General features: G+C 39.5%; 1 protein-coding gene across 1 annotated transcript in view; it reads left to right on the top strand.

Annotated features, from left to right (window-relative positions):
- The window catches only part of LOC127579020 (ankyrin repeat domain-containing protein SOWAHA), a 49791-nt gene extending 28848 nt beyond the window's left edge, over positions 1-20943 (top strand). The window contains exons 6-8 of the mRNA XM_052031656.1: positions 13406-13507; positions 14461-14472; positions 20905-20943. Of these exons, the coding sequence (XP_051887616.1) occupies positions 13406-13507; positions 14461-14472; positions 20905-20943 (153 nt within the window). The remainder of the gene's footprint in view (positions 1-13405; positions 13508-14460; positions 14473-20904) is intronic.
- The last annotated feature ends 591 nt before the right edge of the window (positions 20944-21534 follow it).

Raw genomic sequence — 21534 nt, 5'->3', positions numbered from 1 at the left:
CCTGCAACAGGTTTACTGTACAAACACAGCAACTTGCCCGTATTCAGTACTCTCAACACTGCACCAGACATCAGTGGCTTTTCACAAAACCAGCAAAGAGTCATGGAACTCATTCAACTTCTGGATATTCATATTTCATTCTGCATCAGCTCCTTGCCTGAAATTGCTTCATTAGTTACATGTAGATAACAAGTGGCATTAGTCTATAAAATGTGGCCCAATTTGAGCTGAACACAGTTGGCAACATGATCATCTTCTGTTTGTTAACCTGGTAATTGGTGGCATCATTTACCAGTTATTAATGTTCTTTTAATCACCTTGAACTGCTTTGATTTAAAACGTCCTTGCATGTTTTGTTGCGTATGGCTAGTGTTTTCCAAGATTAGATCTATAGGCTATTACAGAGTTTGTTTTCTCAATTAATGCAATTGTCATAATTTAGTTTCTTTTCTACCAACAATAGCCAAAAGCAGTATTAAAAGACCATTTAACTTCTGTAGGAATTTAATATTGTTGAGAGGTGTTTTCAATAGTGTAATCCTATGTCAAGCTCCTTTATTTCACATGTTACATAATCTGTTAGCACTTTCTTTATTCATTTTATCTGTTAAGTGTACATACCAAGAAATGTTATTGCAATTATGGCCTTTTACATATTGCTTAGATTTTTTACTTGACAAACGTTGCATAGAACTTGTATTTCTCTGTATGTTTATGTTCCATACTGTCTCCTACCTTGTCTTCATCTTGCCTTGTTATGGTATCCTTCTGTTTTTCTCTTTACGAATATTTAGCCTCCACCTCAAGCGCGTTTGTCATTTGTCTCCATCACTCCATGCGGAAGTAAGTTCCACATTTTGAGTATTCTCACAGAAGTGATGTTTCTCTTGAATTCCTTATTGAATTTGACTAGTGATTGTCCTGTATTTAGGAAGATTTTGTCTTTTGGCTGCCCTTTCTGATTATCTAGTCTCAATTCTGTTCTTCTCCTGTTTTCTTTCTTGATACTTTTTCAAATCCAATTTTTCCCTCAGAAACAATGGGGCTCTCTTAATTTAGTTCAGAATTGTATGTACATTGCAACAGCAGTAAACCACTCAGCATCTCAAATCTGTTCCACTATTAAATCAAAGCTGATCTGCATCTTCATTCCATCAGGTCTGCATTGCATACAATCACCCTCTTGTATCTCAGCACATAGTAAACTTTGCTTTCTTAAAGGCAAAGGACCATTTTGTTGACAGTACTACCTTGGCAGCAGAACAATGTGCAATACAATCCCTAACAATTTAGGCCTGCATCACACTTTGATTTAACAACACAGGATGGAACGGGCCAGAGGTCCTGTCTGGAATTCACCAAATGCCAGGAGCTTGCTTAAACAGGATCTCAAGGGTTATGATCACTGGATTATTACCCAAGCTGTGTACAAATTGTGCTGCACAAGGACATTAGGGAGGTCACCTCACGAAAGTGTGTGATAGACGAGTCCCATTTCAGTGACACTTGCATCAGCACTGGGACAGGAAGGAATGAACCTGACTAGGTTGTAACAGAAAGGATAAGTGTAGTGGACAAAAGGGCTTTGCACAGGTAAGTGGAGGGATGATTTTTGGGGGGGCGGGAGGAGGTAGTATGAAAAATGGTTCTGAAACCAATGACTATGAAGAGAGCACACTAATTTCTTATTGAGGCAAGACTGCTATAGGGGAAAATAAATCAGTAAACTAATTAAACCAGAAGAGCAAAAATAAGAAGTGTGGGCAAACTATTAAAGTGGGAGATGCAATCTAAAAAAGGCATGCCAGAGCCTGCGGTACTTTGTGATACTTTTGCAGAAACACTTTATGAAAGCACGTTCCACGACACTTGGACTCCTACACTTTTCTGCCATAGGCAATGAATTCAAAGGAATAGAGCAAGTTCATTATTGGCACTAAAGACTCCCTCTCCTTCTCCCCAACCCTGAGTTACTTGCTTAGTTAAGTACATTTATAAAGGAGCTCTACAGACTGAATAACATTGCACACAAGCACTTCTGTGGACTTAACAGACAACATGCTGAGAATTAAGACCGACTAGGTGTTTTAAAATCATAAATCAATGACTGTGGTAATCATAGAAGTTTGCGCAGATGTTGTGTTATGGTGGGGGGGGGGTTGGTTTGCATTCCTAACAAACGGTCCTTATTATGATTTTTTTCATCTCTAATGAGAAGCCGCGTCATCTGCACGTACCTCAAGAAAAGATTGTGTTTATTTATCTTCTCTTTTTGCATAAGTTCTGTGAGAGCAAATTTTATTTTGAATCTCAAATGTTTTGATAATGATTTGTGAGTTCTGTAAGGGCGAATTTCCCTTACCTGAACAGCGATGATAGAAGTCGCCTGTATCTAGTACTTCTATATATGATTTGGTTTTTACTGGCATCATTTTGATCTGCCTTAGTTGCTTAATCTACAAACTCTGAATTAAACCTCTTCATACAGAGATATCTCGGAACTTTATTGGTGCTTTTTGAGTTTTAAGAATGGCTTCACAGTTGTGCTTTTCCAGTAATTTAGAACCACAATTGGAAACTCTACTGTAGGCGTTACCTCACTTCACCTGGTCGTAACCTTAATGAACATAATATAAAGGTAGATTTAAGTCAATTGGAGGCATGGTCCATCCCTGGTTTACGAATGCCTGACTCATGGACATCACTACATATGAAGAAGCTCACATGAGATTATTAAATTGATAAGTCCGACATATTTGCAAAGATTCATTCCTATGAATGGCAGAACTAGTTTCCTCTCCCTCTCCATTTTTAGTAATTGTTCAATTTTTATCAATCTAATGTGCATTTAATGCCATTCATTACAGTACTGTAGAGATATGGTAACCTTATCAAGTGATTTTTTTTGTGTGTATTTTCTGACTTGTGGACAAATTCAGTTTGTGGATGTCTGTAAAAAATGGAACCCGGGGACAACTTGTACAACTGAGGCCACTTGCCTGCAATTCTCATTTCTTGTGGCAACTCTAGGAAGCTTCAGGTATCCTGAATAACCATGATGTGGGAAATCCTAACAGCTGTACAAAGTGGTCACCACCCAGCTACAGAGTCCTAACTTGTAACTTGATAACCATCTGGCTAGGTAGGAAGAGGTAGACAATAAAGATCTCCTCTGGAAGTTTGCTACTAGCAACATTATGGGTGAAGGTGGTGATATTTTAATGAGGATTGCCACAGGCTTGATTATTGGGACTCAGTAGTTAAGGGAACAGCTTGATGCTAGTGAAACCATAAATGATTTCCAAATGTTATGTTGCCTCCTTATAAAGGATAATCTGTAGAAAGTGCAGAGTACTTTAAAGTGTAGGAAAGGGAACAGACAATACATGGTGTTGGTGGGAACTAGTGTCAGGAAGGTAAGGGTTTGAAGGCCTGTAGTAAGTTTTAGAAGGAGGATGCTGCTTATCTGATGCTATGTGCCCGTGATACTGCTGCGAGTTATTTTTTCATTGCACTTGTGCACATGACAATAAACTCGACTTTGACTTTGAGGAAGTTTAAAAGTGGGATCTGGATTTTTTTTTTGTTTTATACTCAATAGCAAAGTCGGGAAATGTGTGGCTAATGAAATCATGTGGGAAAGAAGGCTTCAGATTCCAGAGGCTTTGAGACCAATTCTGGACAATTGTAGAGGACTCCTTATCGTTGCATGCTTCTGTGATCTGTCCTCTTTATACCTCAGTAGTCACATGTCCAGAATTTTATTTGATTATTTTTGCTGCTTGCCAACACCAAAATTGATAAATATATTTCTCTTCAGTATGTTGCCATTTAATGTAATTCAAATCTCTTTCTATCGTCTTGATGCTTGACTTAGTTTTGTTGAGTCTGTTTCACTGTATTTGCATGTTAACCCTTGTACAGATGCATTTGGATTATTGTATATTGGTTTATGATTGACAGTTTTATCAAATTTTCTGTACCAGACTTGAACTCCTTTTGACAATACCCCCTTTCTGTATTCTTGCAAATCAAGTTTAATATTTGTTTACTCTGTCATCTGGTCAGTAGCTTGTTGCCTCCTCTATTAATTTTCTCGTGTGCAACATTTCATCTGCCCAAGCAGCTTACTTCCACTACCAATAATGTTCTTCAGCCAAGCACAAGTACACTGTGGAAGAGTCGACTTTTCTACCTTCCCCTTTCTAATGCTTCCTTGAACGTATTCAGGTAGTAGCTTGCTATATTAAACTGACATCATACACTATCTCCTGCCCTTGAAGAATTAGTCAGAGCTTCCAGAGACTACTACCTTTCTGTATCATCTGGAAGATTCACATGTGTATGTATATACACAACATCCATGCGAACTGTTTGTCCTCTAGTACTATCCTCTCATTGATTTATAATATTAACACACCTAGCCAGTCTTTATTCTCAGTAGGTTGTTTAAGTCCACAGAAATATTTATGTGCAATGCTTATGTCTATGTGGGTTTCCTTCCACATTCCAAAGATGTACAGGTTAGGAGCTGTGGGCACGCTATGTTGGCGCCGGAAGCATGGTGACACTTGTGGGCTGCCCCCAGAACACTCTATGCAAAAAGCTGTATTTCACTGTGTGTTTCGATGTACATGTGACCAATAAAGATATCTTATCAATGTTATTCAGTCTGTGGAGTTCCTTTATAAATGTACCAAACTTAGCAAGTAATGGATGCAATATTGTGAACATCTGAGAATACTTAACTCCCTCCATTCCCTGCTATTTCATTGCATCTTAGGGTACCTTGGGATGTTTATAAAAAGTAACAAAAAATGCCACTTTATTATTGAAATATGCACATGGATACATACAGTGGTATCTCAGAATTTTGAAATCAATAATGGACTGCTTTAGGTGCTTGTATTAATGCATTGTTGGAAGTAGATTAATTTATTACATTGATTGTGAAGTACATTTCCAACAGTAAACATAATGCCAGCTTTGAGTGATTGCAGTCGTTGAGGGATCATCCATCATGAAAGCATAAGCCCAGTTTAATAGTCTGTCAAGATCTGTTTTTATTTGCCTTGGGTCACTCTTCATTGGAAGGGATGCAGTGAATAAGCAGCGTGTAATCCCTTGATACTAAATGAATTTTATTCTAGGAATGTGTAAAGCCGTCTTATGGATGTGGATAGTGTATTATTCCAACAAGTAATTACACTAAAGTGGTGACATTAAAGCAACTGTGATTGCAGAAAATGATCAGCAAATTAGATCTTATTACTGGGCACATCAAAAACTAGCCTTAATACTTTAACTCTGTCAGTAATAATGTTATGTAATCATCTATCAGACAGATACAGGCTAGATCTGACTGGGATACTGCCAAAGATCTGTATTTGGGTAACTAGTATTTTCTTTTCCAGATTTTTGTTTAATCATACATTGCAGTTCAATATAATTGAAATGAAACAATTAATATAGATAATAGTTGACAGATTTGAAAGACTGCTCAAATGATTTTCTACAAAGATGCATGTAATTCTATTTACTACATTCCTCTTTCTTCCAGATGCTGATATTTTTTTTCCTGAGTAGATTTTATTTCTATTGCACAGTACAAAAAGGCTTAAAGTGAACTTGCAGAACGAAAGAATAGCTTTTTGAGCCTGCTCAGCCGTTCAGTAAGATCCTGACCAGTCAAATCTTTGGACTTGACTCCATTTTTTTCAGCCTGATGCCTTTAACCCTTGCATCCATCAGGCACAGGAGTGGCCATTTGGTCCACTGAATCTGTGCCTGCTTTTAATAGAACAATATTCTCAGACCTCTTTGCTGCTCTTCCTCAATAAGTGCCTATTCAGTTTGCTTTTGAAAGCACTCATTCTATTTCCACCATCCCTGCAGGCCTTGAGTCCCAGATCATGTCAACAACCTTTTGTTTTTATTGACATTTTTAATGGCTCACTTGTACCATTTGCCGATGATATATTAATACTCCCAGCCCTTGAACCATATATGAACAAGCACAACTTCTTTAAAAAAATCTACCCTATCTAAACCAGTCAGATCTCCTCTTTTTTTTAAAAACTGTTATTTCAAGGAGAATAATCCAACTCCTCTCATCTAACCTTATAGATTTGCCAGTGAATGGATCCAGGGCTAGGCAAATCCATAAGGTTTTTCCTGCACACTCTGGGACCTTCCCATCCTCCCTGAAGTTAAGTGACCATAATCGGATGCAATATATACTTAATGACCCATTGTCCACAGCTTTCTGGGCTAGAGAATACCGAAGCTCCATAATCATCTAAGAGAACAAAGGCCTCCTCATTTCGGTATGGAGTTGTTGTTCTCTTATCCTGGGACTTTGCCGCCGAATTTGAGATTCCCAAACAAGTGGAACCTTCCTCATACAATGAAGCTTGTATCTTTCAATATGTCACCTCTCATTCTTCTTAACCTCAGTGTGTAGTTCCATTGTACACAGTCTTTCCTTGGCTGACAATCCTGTCACCTAGAAATCAATTTTGAGTCGTCATTGCAGTTTCTAAATAAATGTCCTTTCTCAAATAAAGAGACCACAATTATGCACAGTAATTTTGATGAGTTCCCACCAAAGCACTTGAAAGTGGCAGCCCAACTTCTTTATCCTTGTTCTCCGTCAACCTTGCTTTAAGGGCCAACACTCCATTTGTCTGGATTACCTGAGGCACCCTTATCCGTTTTTCTTGTGTAAGACTACCAGATCTCTCCAAACACTAACATTTGTTAGTCTCTCATCATTTAAATAATTCTCTGCTTTTTGCTGTTTCTGCCTGAATGGAAAATCTATTTGCCTTCAATGTATTCCATCTGTCATTTTTTGCCCATTCACTTAACCGCCATTTGGTGTCCTCCTCACAAACCAATTTTAGTTGAAGGTACAAACCAGTACTGCAGAGTAGGGGGGTGGGGGGGGGGGGGGGGGGTGGTGGGAATATCCCTTACTGGGAAACACGAAGGGTTATATACTTTTAAATGAGTAGGACCAGCCTGGGGTTTTTGTAACCTCACTGACTTTGTTGTAATGAATATTCTGTGATGCTTAAAATTATATAACAGCTTGTTAATGTTCCTGGTGTCATTGCTACCTTGCAATACCTTCTGTACTTTTAATGTATAAGAAAAATTCGATAGCAATTCCATAATTTTGTAACATAAAATGGTAGTTTACCTCCTGTTGCTTCAAATTGGGCCAGGTTTTTGTGTGGTACACAATTGGAGCCAGTTTTTATGAGCTACTGTTTTACTGAAAAGTTCTTAAGGGGACATCATAATCTGTGAGCTGCATAAAGTCTGCTATTTTTCCTCGCCTAGAGATCTGGCATGCGTAGCGACATCCATTGGCAGGCAACATGCATGCTAATAGCAGTTATGAGATTTTCATTGTGTGCCGTATCAGATTCTTAAGGCAGGCTTCGTAGTATTTGTGAGGTCTGCTTCAGCATTATTTAAAGGGTGACCTGCCTGAGAAAGTGCTAGTTCTTGGGATTCTATGCGAAATAAATAAAAGAATCAGATTTATTATCACTGACTTGTATGATGTGAAATGTGTTGTTTTGCAGCAGCAGTACAGTGCAAAGAGAAGATTACTATAAATTACAAAAATAAATAGTGCAAAAAAGAAGGAATAACGAGGTAGTGTTCATGGACTGTTCAGAAATCTGATGGCGGAGGGGAAGAAGTTGTTCCTGAAACATTGAGTGTGGGTCTTCAGGCTCCTGTACCTCCTCCCTGATGGTAGTAATGAGGAGAGGGCATGTCCCAGATGGTGAGGGTCCTTAGTGATGGATGCTGCTGCCTTGAGGTACCACCTCTTGAAGATGTCCTGGATGGTGGTGAGGGTCGTGCTGACTGAGTCTATAACCCTCTGCAGGCTGTAATGCAACCAGTCAGGATGCTCTCCACCATACATCTATATAAGCTTTACCTCTACCTAATCTCTTCCAATATTTGTTTGCATGTCCATCCTCTTTCCCCAATTCCCTTGCTTCCTCCCCTCTGTTTCATGTCTTTCTCACCAGCTTCTTTCACTTCTCTTACACAGTCTCAAAGTTCATTTACTTCCAACAACCTCTAGTCTTGTTTTCCCCTATCTAGTACAGTTGCTCTTGAATTGCCATAGTTCAGGCACTATATAAGAAGCCATAGGAATGAATCTTTAAGGGTCCTAGTTAGGATAACTCAACCTAGCAGCAAAAGTTGAATTGATAATTTTCTAATATTTTGAAGAATGAAAAGTCAAATAATCAGTAAACATGTAAACTGGCACAATTAAACAATTAATTAAACGTGTTCCTTAATAGTTTATCACTTTTCTGCTATCCTCAAGTCAGCTTGGCTTGTACATTATTCCCTAGTTACTGGAATGATGGAAGTAGCATCTGAATTCAAACTTTCTAATCATTGTCTCTATGCTCTTCCAATATACAATTTTCTGTTGTGTATCCTTAGATTTCAGATCGGATTTTTATAATGTGATATAAATAAGTAAGGAGGGTGATATACAATCCTCTCCATCTGTATCATTCTTTCTGCTTGCTGACATCTTCCTTCATTTCCTCTGGCTAACACCCGATGTCCAGTCAACTCTCCCCTTAAACCTGGTTTCTGTGGAAAATAATCAGCGATCTATTTTTTTTAAACCGTTGGCAAGCCTTGGTTATCATAGATGTTGAAATCGCCCCATGGTGACTCATGAATGCTAGCCTAGAGTTGCAGATAATTTTGTCCCTGGTCATGTGCAACAAGTTGTGATGATAATGGCCTGAACCAAACCTGCCCTGGTATCTGGAAGCCATGGTTCCCACCCATCTGCACTCACCTCGCCTGGATGGGTGAGCAGATGTCAGATGTGTCTCAGAATCAACTGGGCCTTGAGAATTGTTGTGCAGAAGCCCAGCCGCTAAAATACCCCCGACCGACTCTGTCTGAAGGCAAATCTGGGGCTGAACTAGTCCCCTGTCAAAGCTGTTAAATGTCTCTGGGCCTTTGGAACCACTTAAAACCCATTAAAATTTGAAGAATATTATTCTAAGATGAGAAATAATTAAAACAAACACTAAATGGCTTTTCTTTAGTGTTAGTAAGTAAATTACCTTCCCTTTTGCTTTCTAGTCCATGGGCCTTCAGATCCTGATTGAAATCAGAATATGCTTGGTCTGACCTGCTGCAAGATTGAGGATGTTATTTCCCCAGCACAGTGTTAGGATCCCATCAAGGCTGCCTCTCTGCCGGACTCCATCTGATGACCGGTGCAATTCTATCTGTCTGTCAGTCAGTAAATCTAAGATTTCCTCACTTGGCTGTGCATAGGGTGGGACTCTGAGCCTTATTGAAGTTTCAGAGAAAATTTACAAGGATGTTGCTGGGACTTGAGGACCTGAGTTGTAGGGAAAGGTTGAATAGGTTTGGACTTTATTCCCTGGAGCGCAGGAGAATGAGGGGAGATAGAACATAGAAAACCTACAGCACAATTCAGGCCCTTCAGCCCACTAAGCTGTGTCGAACATGTCCCTACCTTAGAAATTACGAGGCTTACCCATAGCCCTCCATTTTTCCCAGCTCTATGTACCTATCCAACAGTCTCTTAAAAGACCCTATCGTATCCGCCTCCACCACCATTGCTGGCAGCCCGTTCCACGCACTCACCACTCTCTGAGTAAAAAAAAACTTGCCCCTGACATCTCCTTTATACCTACTCCCCAGCACCTTAAACCTATGTCCTCTTGTGGCCACCATTTCAGCCCTGGGGAAAAGCCTCTGACTATCTACCTGATCAATGCCTCTCATCATCTGACACACCTCTATCAGGTCCCCCTCATCCTCTGTCGCTCCAAGGAGAAAAGGCTGAGTTCCCTCAACCTGTTTTCATAAGGCATGCTCCGCATTCCAGGCAGCATCCTTGTAAATCTCCTCTGCACCCTTTCTATGGCTTCCACATCCTTCCTGTAGTGAGGTGACCAGAACTGAGCACAGTACTCCAAGTGGGGTCTGACTAGGGTCCTATATAGCTGCAACAATACCTCTCGGCTCCTAAATTCAATTCCACGATTGATGAAGGACAATACACCGTCTGCCTTCTTAACCACAGAGTCAACCTGTGCAGCTGCTTTGAGCGTCCTATGGACTGGGACCCCAAGATCCCTCTGATCTTGTAGAATTATATAAAATTATGAGGGGGATAGATAGGGGGAAAACTCTGTATGCAGTCACCCTAAGGTTGGGTGAGACTAGAACTAAAGGGCATAGGTTTAGGGTGAAAGGTGAAATATTTAAAGGGAATCTTCTTCACTCAGAGGGTGATGCGAGTGTGGAACGAGCTGCCAGCAGAAGTTGTGGATGCAGGTTCAATTGTAACATCTAGGAGAAGTTTGGATGGGAGGGGTTTGGAGGGATATGGTCCGGGTGCAGGTAGATGGGACTAGGTAGAAGATCAGGTCGGTATGGACTGGATGGGCTGTGCTGTAATACTTGGACTCTGACTGACTTCAGCCAACAATATTCTTCCAATGGACTTGCATGAACTGAAATTTGGAAGAGGAGTACAATTTGTATAGTCCTCCGTTGTATACGTTTCACACATGCTTAATTTTTTTTACCAGTGTAATGCATTTTTGGATGCCTCGCAATGCACACAATGCAGACAAGGGCTCCTAGAGCTTTCTTTGCTTGTCAGGGTTCTGTTTATCCCATGAAGATATCAAACACACTTGGAAAACAGTCTCTTTCACTTCCTTCAGTAATTGCTTTCAGTCTTAACGCATCCCTCCCCCATCCATCCGTTGCTGCGGTAATTGAAGCTGCTTTGCGGTGTGGAATTATTGTCATTGGGAATTGGATGTAATTGTGTAAACTTGTCATAAGAGACTTGCGGATACCATACAGAGAATACTTCAGTTAGAGAGTTGGATTCGAACATTGTGCTGACCTTGACTACTTGTTCTGTTTGTATATTTTAATCTGTAGTTATTGGTAATGATAGAAGATACTTGTAGTGACTGAACTTGTGGTTACATTTGCCAGTAGGAACCACGGATAGACTTTGCAGGATTTCTGTCCACAAAATGTTGTATACATTTCTGATCATGTATAAGAAACGCCCATCAAAATATGCAATTTATTATAATATATTAATAGGTGTGACCTTTCATGAGAGGATTATTCCATATTTCCTAGTTAGGAAGAAGAAGGCAGCATACATAAGGTGTAAGCAGCAAGCATCAGATAGGGCTCGTGAGGAATATAGAGTAGCAAGGAAGGAATTTAGAAGGGGCTGAGGAGAGCGAGAAGGGGACATGAAAAGGCTTTGGTGAGTAGGGTTAAGGAGAATCCCAAGGCTTTTTTCTTGTACGTAAAGAGCAGAAGGGTGGTTAGGGTAAAGGTAGGTCTGATTAAAGACGAAGGTGGGAAGATATGCCTGGAAGCTGTGGAAGTGGGTGAGGTTCTCAATGAATACTTCTCTTCAGTATTCATCAAGGAGAGGGGTCTTGATGAAGCTGAGAACAGTGTTGGTAAGGGTAACGTTTTAGACCATGTAGATATAAAGAGAGAGGATGTGTTGGAGCTGTTAGAAAATATTAGGACAGATAAGTCCCCGGGGCCTAACGGAATATTCCCCAGGCTGCTGCGTGAGGCGAGGGAGGAGATTGCTGAACTGTTGGCTAGGATCTTTGAGTCCTCGTTGTCCACGGGAATGGTACTGGAGGATTGGAGGGTGGCAGATGTTGTCCCCTTATTCAAAAAAGGTAGTAGGGATAGTCCAGGGAATTACAGACCAGTGAGCCTTATGTCTGTGGTGGGTAAGCTGTTAGAAAGGATTCTAAGAGATAGGATCTATGAGCATTTAGAGAAACATGGACTAATTAGGGACAGTCAGCATGGCTTTGTGAAGGGAAGATCTTGCCTCACAAGCTTGATAGGGTTCTTTGAGGAGGTGACCAGGAAGATTGATGAGGGTAGTGCAGTGGATGTAGTCTACATGGATTTTAGTAAGGCGTTTGACAAGGTTCCACATGGTAGGCTTCTTCAGAAGGTCAGAGGCCAAGGGATCCAGGGGGGCTTAGCCGTGTGGATTCAGAATTGGCTTGCCTGTAGAAAGCAGAGGGTTGTGGTGGAGGGAGTGCATTCGGATTGGAGGGCTGTAACTAGTGGTGTCCCACAGGGATCGGTTCTGGGACCTCCACTTTTCATAATATTTATTAATGACTTGGATGAGGGGGTAGAAGGGTGGGTTAGCAAGTTTGCAGACGACACAACGATCGGTGGTGTTGTGGATAGTGTGGGGGGCTGTCGAAGCTTACAGAGGGATATTGATAGGATACAGAGCTGGGCTGAGAAGTGGCAGATGGAGTTCAATCTGGAGAAGTGTGAGGTGGTACACTTTGGAAGGACTAACTCCAAGGCGGAGTACAAGGTTAATGGTAGGATTTTGGGCAGTGTGGAGGAGCAGAGGGATCTGGGGGTTCCTATCCACAGATCACTGAAATTTGCCTCACAGGTGGATAGGGTAGTTAAGAAAGCTTATGAGATGCAAAGTAATGATACAGCTTTACAAAACTCTGGTTAGACCACATTTGGAGTACTGTGTCCAGTTCTGGTCGCCTCATTATAGGAAGGATGTGGAAGCATTGGAAAGGGTGCAGAGGAGATTTACCAGGATGCTGCCTGGATTAGGGAGTATAGATTATGAGGAGAGACTAAAAGAGCTAGGGCTTTACTCATTGGAGAGAAGGTGGATGAGGGGAGACATGATAGAGGTATACAAAATATTAAGAGGAATAGATTGAGTGGACAGCCAGCACCTCTTTCCCAGGGCACCAGTGCTCAATACAAGAGGGCATGGCTTTAAAGTAATGGGTGGGAAGTTCAAGGGAGATGTCTGAGGGAGGTTTTTCACCTAGAGAGTGGTTGGTGCATGGAATGCGCTGCCTGGGGTGGTGGTGGAGGCTGATACGTTGGTCAAGTTCAAGAGATTGTTAGATATGCATATGGAGGAATTTAAAATAGAGGGATATGTGGGAGGAAGGAGTTAGATAGTCTTAAGTATGGTTAGAAGGTCGGCACAACATGATGGGCTGAAGGGCCTGTATTGTGCTGTATTTTTCTCTGGTTCTATGTTACTGCAGCAATTGCATCCTATAAAATGGGTATCTTGATTTGCAAAGTTCCATCTTGTACTGCAAGTGGATTTACATGAAAGACTTTCTAAAATCTATGCAAGATCATGATTTTATCCTGGTGCCTGATAATTGGATGATTCAGCTCTATTATCCCAGAGTGAACAATGGCAAATCTCTACAGAAAGTAGAGGTATATTGTTGAATGAAAAAAGTGGTTGTTTAATGAGCTATTTTCAATCTTCCTTTTCTTAAAGTTGGATCCTTTAGAGAAGGAGTGGCTGAAGTGTGCTGCCATTGGACATTTAACTGCTTTGTGTGACCTTCTCAGGCAGGATCCATCTCTGGCAATGAAAAAGGTAAACTTTGCCGTAGTTGAATTCATTTACATGTTCTAATGAAAAATTACTTGGAGAAATAAATGCAACTAAAATATAGTTTTTTTTTTAGAAATAGAAAGTAATATGCAATGGTTTTTTAGTGCATTCAGTTGAAAGTATCTTATGAACTTCCTGTTATCATCCAAGCATCCTTTTATATATAGAATTTATTAAAATAGCTGCATTAGGAATTGGGTTGGGAGAGTAATATTCTGCCAAATTCTCCACTCATTGTTGACCAAAGCAATTCAAACTATGGTCTGCACGTTTGGGCTATCTGGCTCGTATAAGCAGAAACCGTGCGTTTTCTTTCTGAAGTGTTCCACCCTTCTGCTATTACTCCACACTTGGAGCCTTGTTCATCTGTGTTACAAGCAATTCTGAATAATCAAGAACAAAATCTAGATGACCCAGGTATGCAAATATTAACAACAGTAGGAGGTTCTTCTGTAGCCTGTGCATATCACTTTTACTGAATATTTAATGTAACAAGTAGCTTGAATGCCATTTCCCATCCAGTAGTCAGGAAGTATGATTGGAATATCCAGTGAGAGCTGCTCATCATGCAGAGAGTTGAAATATTGGCTTGCTGTATACCGTGTGACAATTTCGCTAGAAGTGGCAGGTCAGACAGCAAGTAAGTCATAGCTTTCAAAAATATTTTACTTTCACCTTGGCGATCAGCTTCTGGTGGGGTCCAGTTCCACAGGCTTTCATGCAGATTAAATAAAACACTGAATTTGAATAGGAAATCCAACTCATCAGGATTCATGTGCAAATTCGACATTATTGGATATATTATGCAATGTATTTAAGATAATTGCAAGTCATTAAAGATCTTTGCTTCATTTGTCATTTCTGTAAAAGTACCAAGAAAACTTCTAAAATAATTTTGTCTCTTCCATGTAAACTGTTCCATTGAATTTCTGAAGGACTTCACATCTGTAAGTACCAATGTTTCTACTACCTTTTCTTTGAATCTATTTTAAATTTATGGTATTTAAAATGTGTTCATACATATTAGGTCCAATCCATATTGAGCTGTCAATATCAGACAACCTTTTCACAAATGAAGTGAGATGATTCGACAATGCTGTTAACCACAGTGCACTCACCTGAGTCAGAAAGTTGTGGAATCATGCTCCACTCCAGGGATGAGCAAAATTGTGTCTGACAGCTCAGTGGAATACTATATTCCTGATGAGACAACAACCTGAGCTGCTGAGTGCTTAGTGGAAGACATAGCCCTATTACAACGAAAAACTGAATTTGTCCCTGATGTTCTGGTTAATGTTTATTCCTCAAACCCAACAACATTTTAAGAAAATAATTAGCCATTATATCATTGCTCTTCTGGAGATTCTTTTTCTGTGTAAATTGTTTGCTTTGTTTCCTATATTAAAATAGTAACTACACTTCTAAAATACTTCATTGATTGTGGAAAAAAAAGCATTTTAGAAGATCCCAAGGTCTTGTAAGACTAGTGAAGTTTTACTGCATTGTAATATGGGAATTAATTCACTTAACTAATATGCCTCTGTCATCTGGACATTTTGTAAGTTACTGAAGATTTTCAGAAATGTATTGTCCCATTGATTTGTCTTAATGTTTGACACTGGCCCCTGCCAAAGATTGTGTTAATTTCATACAAACTCTTGCTTCCTTTTTCCAATAGCAATGTAAATGCTGATTCTAACAACTCCTTTATTGGAGCCTGTATTGCTGTTTTAATATTTATAATTATTTTAAATGTTAAAGGTATACAAAACAAAAATGCCTGAGTATAATTTTGCAGGACATTCTATCTGCAGATTCATCTCAGTTCAATTTACTAATGTTTTGGAAGTTTTAAATTCTTGACTGAAATATGTTTCCTTTTTCTCCTGCCCTATAACTCCTTGGTAATCGGTGTGCCTGATTGATCCCACTAACTTTGAAATGATCTGTGTGATGATAGGGGGTAAGTACTTGACCACAATTGGAACAATTTTGGTCTTGTGTAAAATTGTATCATGTTTGTTCCTGATCAAGGAAGACCTATGCTCAGTCTGTGGTGTATGGTATGTTAGTTAATCTCCTCTGGGCCATTTGGGACAGAACACTCCAATTGGTCTGTGCTAAGGAAAATTGATGGAAATTCTATCTATCTTAAAATTTTCCAAGTGCTGCTAAACCCAGATTTGCAGGTCCAGACAATGAAATTTTATCTGTATAACTAATTTCAGAATTTTAATTGGAAGTTGATGCATTTTATAACATCCTTTAGAGTGGCACTGAGTGGCCTTTTTCAACCAATAGAACTTTGTAAAGATCTGTGCTTTGTAGTAACTATACTTTTATCCAATTATAGGAACTAATACTTGATGAATTTAGAAATTTCTAGCACTTCATCTTGTGAATAGCTTTTTTTAAAAACAACTTCTATGGTCATTGACATTTAGAAATCATTCAAAATGCTAGGTCACCAGTCTGGGGTCAGGACTCCGGATCCACTGCCAAAGGTCTTGTCATGTGCAAAGTGATCTGCCTCACGAGGCAAACATACCAGCAAGGCTTGGAGGACAGTTGGTGATTCATGGCACAAGATGATAGCTAGATAATAGGACCACCCTATTTTTTTTCCCAAAAAAAAGCATTTAATAATTGTTCCGGATCTGGACATTTAGGTTTGAGATATGGAATTGAATTTCTTCATGTAGGTAAAGGAAAAGGGCCATCCATAATGGAAGGTTCAGTCCTCAGTCAGGTGAGGGCCACATTCAGCTTCACCAGAATCTAACGCATGGTCGGGTTATTATACTGGTGATGATTGCCAGAAGTATTATCGTTGTCATAAAGAATGAATAGATAATTCACAATTCTTTTTGCAAATTTCTTCAGATTTTTTTTATTCTGAGAGAAATGTACATTTCAAGGCCAAAGGGCTTATCAAATATAAAATAATTGTAATTCAGTCTAATATAGAAACTGTTATTATGAAGGATATTTGACAGCCGCTGCTTCTGTACAGATGTGCACAGTTTAAACCCAAAATTCAGACACTGGTTGAGATTTGTCAAGCATTCCAACAAATTGCAAACTATTCTGACTTTTTATTAAGAAGTAAATGATATGTATTGCTGAATGTGGTCAATCTTTTTTTTAACTAGACTAAATTATAATAGTAACCCCATTGCCCCTCAAACCTTTTTATAAGTGAAGTCCAGTTCCTTCAGATAATTAATCCAGAATGCCATGTATTTTAAAGTAAAATCTCAGCTTCTCCCTTAATATTGTGGTCCCAAAGTCTATTTTGTTCTCTAAAAATTTTTTGTATCTTTTTACACTAAAGCCAAGCTAAAGCTTTCAATATGCTGGTTTGCTGTGTGAGGATATGGTTAGATGCTTTGGGTGGAGGTGTGGAAATACTTTGTGAACTTTAATCCACCAGGCACTGGGGATCTTTAGAGGCCAACGGATCCGAGGGGAACATCCAGACTAAAGACAGATCTTTGTGGACAGTTTTCTTGAAAGTGAGCAATCAGCAAAATCAGGGCATGATTGCTTTGCCTAATTCTTATCTCTTAACATCAACCTCCTGTGAGTTTTTTAAAATGCTAGTAAGAATACCTAATACTCATCACCCCCTCCATTGACACAGAGTGGCTGTAGTGGCAGCTGCAGCACCTCCCCAAACCTGTGACCACGTCCAACAAGGAGGATGTGGTCAGCAGTGCATGGGAACACCATGACCTTCAGGCTTGCCCGTTTATACACAAGAAAATAGGAGCAGGGCTGGGCAATTCCAGCCTGCCCCACCATTCAGTAGGATCATGCCAGATCTTCCCCAAGCCTCAGCTCCTTCTGTGCCAGTTTCACATAGCCCTCAATTCCCTGATCTTTCAAAAGTTTATCTACCTCCTCTTTAAATGCCTGAAATGATATGATCTAGCCTCTACTGCCCTCTGGGGTAGAGAACTCAGAGAGATTCCACCATCTGAGAAGGAATTCCTGTGCCCCATGGGTTTTTTACAATGACTTCTCCCCTCCCCTAATTCAAAACACTCCCCCTAGTGGAAACATCTCAACAACACTCCTGCTTAGGGTCTTGTGTTTCAATCATATCGTCTCACTTTCTTCTGTTGACTCTGCGTGTTTATATCCTGGAAGAACTTCTCAACAAATTTCTCAAACATGATTTACCTTTGATAAAACCATGGTGACTTGGTTTGATTGCATGAAGCTTTTCTTTATAACTAGTTATTTCTTCCTTTATTAGAAGCTCCAGCATCTTCCTGACATAGTCATAAACTACCTGGCCTATAGTTTCCCACTTTTTGTCTCTTAAACTAGGCAATCGTGTGCACTGCATTCCAATCCACTGGTACCTCCCTGGAAAACAGGGTTTGTGAAAAACTCCAACCAATAGCTCTGCTATCTCTACAGCCACTTCCTTTAAAATCCTTGAATGCAGGCCATTGGGTGTTGTTGATTTGTCTGTCCTTAGTCCCATTAGTTTTTCCAATGCTTTGAGCCTTGTGATAGGGAAGAACTTGTAACAATCCCTCCTATTTGAAACTAGCCCATTAGTCATCCTTGGGATGCTTGCGTTGTCCTCCCACTGTGCAGACTAATGCAAGGTATTGATTTAAATTATCTGCTATTTCCTTGATTCCCTTATTAATTCCCCAGTCTCACTCTTAAGGAGTTCCACGCTTAGCTGCCACCTTCCCTTTTATACAAGCATAGAAACTCTCACTGTTTGTTTTGATAATTACTTGCCAGTGTAATCAATTTTCCCACTTCTCAGTAGCTTTTAAGACCTCCACTGCTGATTTAAATTTTTTTAAATTTTATTTACAGCGTGGTAACAGGCCCTTCCAGCCCAACAAGTCCACGTCGCCCATTTTAAACCCAAATTAATCTACCTGTACGTCTTTGGAATGTGGGAGGAAACCGGAGCACCCGGAGGAAACCCACGCAGACACGGGAGAACGTACAAACTCCTTACAGACAGCGACGGGAATCGAACCCCGATCGCTGGCACTGTAATAGCGTCGTGCTAACCGCTACGCTACCGTGCCCAGTCCTCTGGTCTACCACTAAGTTTTGCCACTTTGTATGCTTTTCAGTTTTTGTTTAAGTGTTTTCTTTGATGTCTTTGTTTTCCCTCAACTGTCCCAGTTGAGACTGTGTTGCATTAATTTTTTTTTAGAGGAGTGTTTACTCACATACCATTTGCTTATTATTTTATGTTAATAGTTTGGTGAGCTGACCTAGTTGAAAAGCACTGTGGCCCGAATGACGCTCTCAAACCTGGTATTCGGTCCAGATATATCAGTTCGTATTTGTGCTCAAGTCCTAAATTGTGCTAAAGTTAACAGCTTATGAACAATACACAGCAATATTAATGTGCAAATGGCCCTGTAACACTGCAAAAAAGAGGTCCCACTTGAATTGGAAATGGCTACAAGTTGCTGATTAATTTGTACTAACTTGTGATTATTAATGCAGCAGCATTTGCACATGAATTGGCAATTAAACTTGCCACCAAAAGTTGTCTGGTAATTAACAGCAAAATAAATATCCTTTTAACAATGTCATCATTGTTAATGGCTATCATTCAACCAGTTTTACCAAGAAAATATTTATTCAGTGCGACAATTCAGTATGTGTTAGCAATGCATATTGAGAATTAATAGATTTTTTTGTTTATATAGAATAAAATCTACTTTGTATGGAAAAATTTATCCTTGTATTTGTTTATTTAAAGTTAATATAAAACCCAGAGTAGAGCAAATTAATTATGTTTGCTGGTCAGTGCTGAGACCACAGATCATTGCCTGTGGCGGGTACAAAATCGGGAAATCAAACAATGCCTGGATTCTCAATGTACACTTCAGGACATCTCCGAGAACACAAAATTGTAAATTTATCCTTTACCAGCAGTGAAGCTGCACACAAGTAACCTTGTCTTTGATTGCTTTATGAGCTAGGGTCTGCATGCAATTACAGGTTGCTAATTTGGCACGTTTCATGCAGTACAAAGCCACTTTCTATTCTTTGGAATGTAGAATAGCTTTATTGAAATATCTTTGTGTTCAGGTTTTTCTCATTGACATTTTTCTCTTTATCTTATCACAATTTGCTTCTCATCTCTGAATTGTGGATCATCCCTTCAACTTCGGAAATGATTGTTCCTCACCATAGTTCGTAAGTTTCTTTTGTATCTTAAGAAGTATAACTGTAGAAGGTTTACTTTTGCTTAAGTTTGTAAATACTGGATTTTATTGACCCCTAGCCCTAGAAGCCTCCTCTGTCTTGATGTAATGAAGGGAGATAATCAGAGGGGAAAAATGAATAATATTGTTTAGTTTGAGCATTTTTTTTGCATCCTCTGAAACTGATCTTTGTAGTACAATTCTGTCAGTCAAGCTCGTAATTTAAATATCCATGCTGTTTTCATCCTTCGGAGTGAAATAATGAGTTCTTCACAGTGATTTGTATCTTCTTTGTAATACATGGACCTCCGTAATGTGGTGTGAATATCATCAGAGCTTTCGGAATAACCTATATGTGTTAAATGTCCTGACTAACTATTCCAGAATTCTGTTAGACCTTGTTCCTTGCTTTACTATTTGTATCATCACCTTATCTGGCCAATGAAAAATTTTTTTAAGAACCTTTAATTTTATTTTTTGTTTCTTTATTTGTATACCTGGTATCACAAACTGTTATTCACCGTCTACCACTTCACATTTGTTGGTACTGAGCTTCACTTGGTTCTTGTAGTTAATGGTAAAAGCATATTAACTTCTTAAGCAAATCATTAACTGTATTTCTGAGGAGTCAAGTGAGACCAACAGTAATTCTGTAATTCAAAAATAATGTACATAAAACCACAAGACTAAAGGACTTACGGTAGGGAGGTTTCTGAAGGACCTGTTACACCTTCGTGTTAAGCCCCAAGTCTTGATTAAGAAGTCAGAATAATCTCTCTTGAATTGCCTACTGGAGGAGGAGAGAGTAGGAGAATTTGGATGCTAATGATGGATGGTTTCAAGTCAAATGTGTTCAGAACTTACTGCTATGGTGACTTGACAGCTCAATCAAAATTGAAAAATCTGGGAATTGGGGAAATATACATCTGCCTATAGTAATTTAAGGCAGGGTATGCAATCTCTTGGTCAGTCCAGAGCTGTGACTTTCTCGATAGTTGTAAATGCAAAGGAAAGACCTTTTGAAAATGTTAAGCCTATTCTGCTTACCAAAGTGGAGCTGTAGCAAGTAATTAGGAAAGCAAGTGGGATTTTGGGTTTTACTTGAATGGATTTAAAGTACGTAAATATTGGAGCTAGAAATTAGACCGTGTGACACCATAACTTTGTGCCCTGTAGTTCAACTTCAATCGCAAGTTCATTCCAAAGGAAAACTAGGGATCTGAAGTTCCATAAAGCCATGATTTTCTTCGTGGTCCACTTTGCATCTTTTACCTGAACCAGGACATGTGTAATAGCTGATATTGAACATCAGGCTCCCAAGAATTTGAACCATGCATCTATTTGTGGTCCATAGGTAGAAACAGGCCTTCACAGCAGTTTGCTCAGTAGACCTCCAAGGTACAGTGCTGGATGTCCTCCAGGGTTGGTCCTTCCAAGTCAAATGGCCATCGTAGAAGCACCATTCATTTGGGTGTCCAGGAAGACCTAAGTTTATCCCCTTTCTTCCTCCCATTTATTGGTACCATTTCCTCACAACGGTAACTGCAAGAATTTTGCCAGAAGCTTAACAAAGACTTCTTTAAAAAAAAACTACTTGGATCCAAATGTTTCAGAACTTGACTATGAATATGCCTTCCTGTGGAAAGAGTCAAAAGATTGTTAGATTACTCTAGTTTGAAAATTCACTTATGCCACTTGAGCAATACAATTAACTCGAAGGGATAATTCTGTGACCCTGCATAGAATAGGGAGACATTGCTACTAACCCTATTCTTCTTGTAGCCTGTCCTGGTCCAACCACGTAGA

The sequence above is a fragment of the Pristis pectinata genome, chromosome 16 (genome assembly GCF_009764475.1).
Source record: "Pristis pectinata isolate sPriPec2 chromosome 16, sPriPec2.1.pri, whole genome shotgun sequence".
Lineage (NCBI taxonomy): Eukaryota > Metazoa > Chordata > Chondrichthyes > Rhinopristiformes > Pristidae > Pristis > Pristis pectinata.
The sequence above is the reverse complement of the archived record's forward strand: the minus strand, read 5'-3'. Positions and strand labels throughout refer to the sequence as shown.